The sequence below is a fragment of the Papaver somniferum genome, chromosome 1 (genome assembly GCF_003573695.1).
Source record: "Papaver somniferum cultivar HN1 chromosome 1, ASM357369v1, whole genome shotgun sequence".
Lineage (NCBI taxonomy): Eukaryota > Viridiplantae > Streptophyta > Magnoliopsida > Ranunculales > Papaveraceae > Papaver > Papaver somniferum.
In genome coordinates, this window is record NC_039358.1 from 20604190 (window position 1) to 20608216 (window position 4027).

The 4027-nt window shown below is 37.0% G+C and overlaps 1 protein-coding gene across 4 annotated transcripts in view; it reads left to right on the plus strand.

Moving 5' to 3' along the window:
* Positions 1-2993: 2993 nt before the first annotated feature.
* LOC113280890 overlaps positions 2994-4027 on the plus strand; it is a 9898-nt gene continuing 8864 nt past the window's right edge. For 2 of the 4 annotated variants that reach the window (XM_026529495.1, XM_026529487.1), the window contains exon 1: positions 3003-3859. In XM_026529495.1, the coding sequence (XP_026385280.1) occupies positions 3476-3859 (384 nt within the window). In that variant the 5' untranslated portion in view covers positions 3003-3475. Of the gene's footprint in view, positions 3860-4027 lie in introns of all 4 variants that reach the window. The other 2 variants (XM_026529506.1, XM_026529503.1) reach the window with 2 other exon arrangements.

Consider the following 4027-nt stretch of genomic DNA (forward strand, 5'->3'; position numbering starts at 1 on the left):
AACTACAATGTATTCATAACATACCATGTATTCATAACATACAATGTGAGAGTAGAATGATGATTTACTAGCTTTGATTCTTTCCTAAACTTGTTTATCAATCAAGAACAACATAATCATAGTGTAATACATAACAGTAAGTTAGGGCTTCCTCAAATCCCTAGCAGATGAAACTAGAACATATACATGACCATTATCATCATCTTCACAGGTGTATACATACTCAAAAATATCATCATAACAGCATACACAGTCAAGGTGAAAATATATCAAGTATCAAATTAATATTGCAATTTTTAAGAAGTAAAATTTATAACTCAAAGCATGTTGTTCACTGGCTAGCCCAGGATGATTCTATTACACACCCACACATCTATTTATACAAACAATAATTTTTAACCTAAAATCCCCAAAACAGTGAACTAGGGTTCTGACAAAAAGTGAGATTAAATCACCTAATACATTGAAAACTACTCGAGAACTTTCACCCATGCCCCTAATTAGACGTACACTAACTTTCCCCAAAAATCCCCAATTTATGAAATTAGGGTTTTACAAAAAATCCTTACCTAATCTCTGAAAACGATTGATAGCTCTCACCCATGCTTCCTTGTCGTCTGCTGATGCTACCCATGCCTTCGATTTATCCTCTAACCTCACCTATTTCATCAACTCCTAACCTAGGGTTCCTGTGAGATGAAACGATTAGGAGGTGATGTTATAAGTGGCTAGAAAGGTAGGTCTTGGTTGTTAGAAGTGATGATGGATCGAGTGGTGATGGTTGAGTGATGATGGTTGAGTGATTTGTGGGTTATGGTGGTGGTGATGGAGACAGCGTCGCTGTTGCAGAAGAGGGGAAGAAGGAGATGGCTCGATGGGTTTTGGCTAGGGTGTGTTTGTTTTGGGTATAGGGTATTTGGTTGTATGGGTGTTGAGCAGACCCATCAAATCTCGATGTTTTGTGAGGGGAATCCGTAGGATGATAGGATGAGGGAAAGATCCAACGATGTGATGTAAATGGATGTGGAGCGACCGTTGGATATGGAATACATCAAAACTGACGGTCCAAGATGGAGTTAGGTGTTGTAGTGTTTGACAGGAGCTTCAGACTTCGATGTACGACGATGAAGAGACCGTAGGATGCTGAGATGATCCAATCTGACGGCTGAAGATGAATGCGAGTATGGATATTGGAAATGGGTTTGGGTGAGGGTTTTGGGCCTTGGGTATGCCAAGCCCATATCTTCTTTAAGAACAATTCTTCCTCTTCAAGCCCACTTCTAGCCTTTTGGTCTTGTGCACAACATTCTTCGCGGCTTCCTTGTGTAATTCCTCCCGGCTTTTCACTACTTTTCTGCTCTTTTCGCTCCGCTATTCATCCAAACTTTATTTATTACCTAAAAATGCAAAATTAATTAATAAAAATATTTATTCTTGAAAACAATGAAAATACAGAATATGGGATAAAATGTAGAATTAATGCACAAAAGATGAGTTAAATGCCAAGAAAAATATATAGAAATATGCACTTTTTAGCACTCATCAGTATGACCGCAAAAACATTGGTGTGATTCTTAAGAGAAGGTTTCAAAACACAAAAATATGTATACCACCAATACTGAAAATAATAATATTAGTGGTTAGTAAATTTTTCATGTCAAAATAACAAATAAATAGTGTGAAAAATATTGGTTCTTACCTCCAACACTCCCCAAAAAGCATTAAAACTATCTTTGACACACGTCGAACAATTACCAAAGGATATGTAAATCTCTAATAAAATTGGAGACCCCCAATCATATCTTGGTGCTTGCTCTAAATCTTCTAATGCTTCAAGAAAACCAATTGACAACACCGAGCTACCATTTGGAAATAGACATTAGCCTAGTGTCTACGACACTAACAGACGTTCGATCTTCTCATAATGCGCAAGGAACAAATATTCCTTATCTCCTAACGTGTTCTTATTCAATTTCCTAGCATAACGTTGCAAAAAAGCTTTTCAACCCAGCCACTTTTAATCCATTTGCTTTTATTTGTCTATATGCATCATTTCCTTCTGCATCATTTGAGTATAAATGAAGTCTTTGTTTCCATCTATCTTCTGATAACCAATTTAGTATGTTAAATGGAAGTAAGTTTCCTTCACATGGAATTCCTGTTAATATGTACAAATCCATCGGTGTAACTCCTATTTAACAACATATTCATAATTAAAGTTTGTTGAATTTTATAAAACAAAAAACATAATCGAAGAATCTAATTACTAGAAAAAACTAACTTACCGCATTCAAAATCTTTGAAAAAAAACGTGTTTATAGTCTTCCACCATCTTTCCAATATAACTTGAATTCCTTGAGTCCTGTGGAGTCTAGGATATATATGATATAAATGTCGTAAAGGATATCTTCGGACTCTCTCTTGAACAACGGGGGGAAGTAACCCAAATATCGTATTGAATTCAGACCATCCACCTCTTAGAAATACTGAACTAACTCGCTCAGATGGCCAGATACGTGCATAGGGAATACACCATTACCAGCTACTTGTCTAATATTTTGAAACTCATATTCTTTATCCACAACAAAACTTAATCAACTAGCTGGGGTACTAGTATATCCTTTAAGTTTTCTGTTTCTTTTACTTTTCTCACTCGCCATATTTGTTCAGGAAGTAAAAATGAAAGAGAATTTTCTTAGCGAAAAGACAGAAGAGCAGAAAATAGTTGAGAAAAGAAGGGAAAGTACATTGTGAAGGGAAAAGATGAGAGGGTGCAGTATTTATAGGCGTTAGAAAGTCAAAACATCGGCGATATTGATTATAATGCTGGCGCTAGACTTGATATCGAAATATATTCATGGTATCGCTGGCGATAAAAACTTTATAGCTGGCGATATTATCAATATCGTTCGCTAGAATCTCGAGCCCCATGGTTTTTCCATAATGACACAATTTATTTGCCATGCCACCTAGTATGTCAAATAGGTATTTTTTACAATGTACACAGAAATAGACCTAATAATATCCTTACGTGTTTCAAAAAAGAAAGAAAAAAACATCTTATCCAAAAGCCACGAAGCAATAGTTTGCTTGATAGTCGGACTGGCCAGCCAGAAACGGGAAAGCCAGATGCTGTAGGCGTACACCGTCACCGCGAATGCAACTTATGGTAACGTTTTTCAGAATGAGTGGGTTCGCCCGTATAACGAAACAAAATGATCGAAAACCGATACAACTTTCCGTGGCAATATATCTCTCCTCCAACTTCAGAAAACCTACAACTTTCCCTTCCCAACACTAGAACTAAAATCCGTTGTGTATTTGCCTGATCGATCGGTGATAAATTTCTCAAAACAAACCTTCACGTTTTCTAGTGTTTGAGCATTTATTGTGACGAAAAACAAACAAAATCAGGGTTTCCAATTTTCTTCTCGAAGGGGAATTAGGGTTTTGAATTGTGATTGAATGTTTAAGGATGCGAGAGTTGCGTAGTGGACTTCGAAGAGGTCGTTCAGCAGCAACAGTAGGAGAAGTAGAGAGAAGTGTAGTTGAACAAGGTAGCAGTGCAATGGTGATTCGCAGAAAGAGATCGATAATTAAGAAAAATAAACAACCAGAACCGGAACCAGAAGTAGAGCAACAACAACAACAACAACAGGATGATCGAGAACTAGAGACTAGGTGTTTTGATGAAATTCGTGAGATAGGTCTGAATGTTGTTGGGGATCTTGAGATGGACGATGATTACCATGATGCTGAAGAACATATGGAAACAGATACAGCTCATGCAGCTGAACAATTGGAGGAGGAGGAAGAGGAGGACCAAGGAAATACAACTCCTACTTTCACTTCCTATAAGGTTGGTTTGGGTTTTCCCTCTCAGAAATTTCAGTTTTTTATCACGCTTTTGTTGAAATTCTTAGGAAATAGGCTGTTTCGTAAGTTAAAGTTATTGGGTCTGGGTCTTGCGAATATGGTTTTTCCTCTCAGAAATGTATTTTTTCCGTCACGGTTTTGTAGTTTTTTT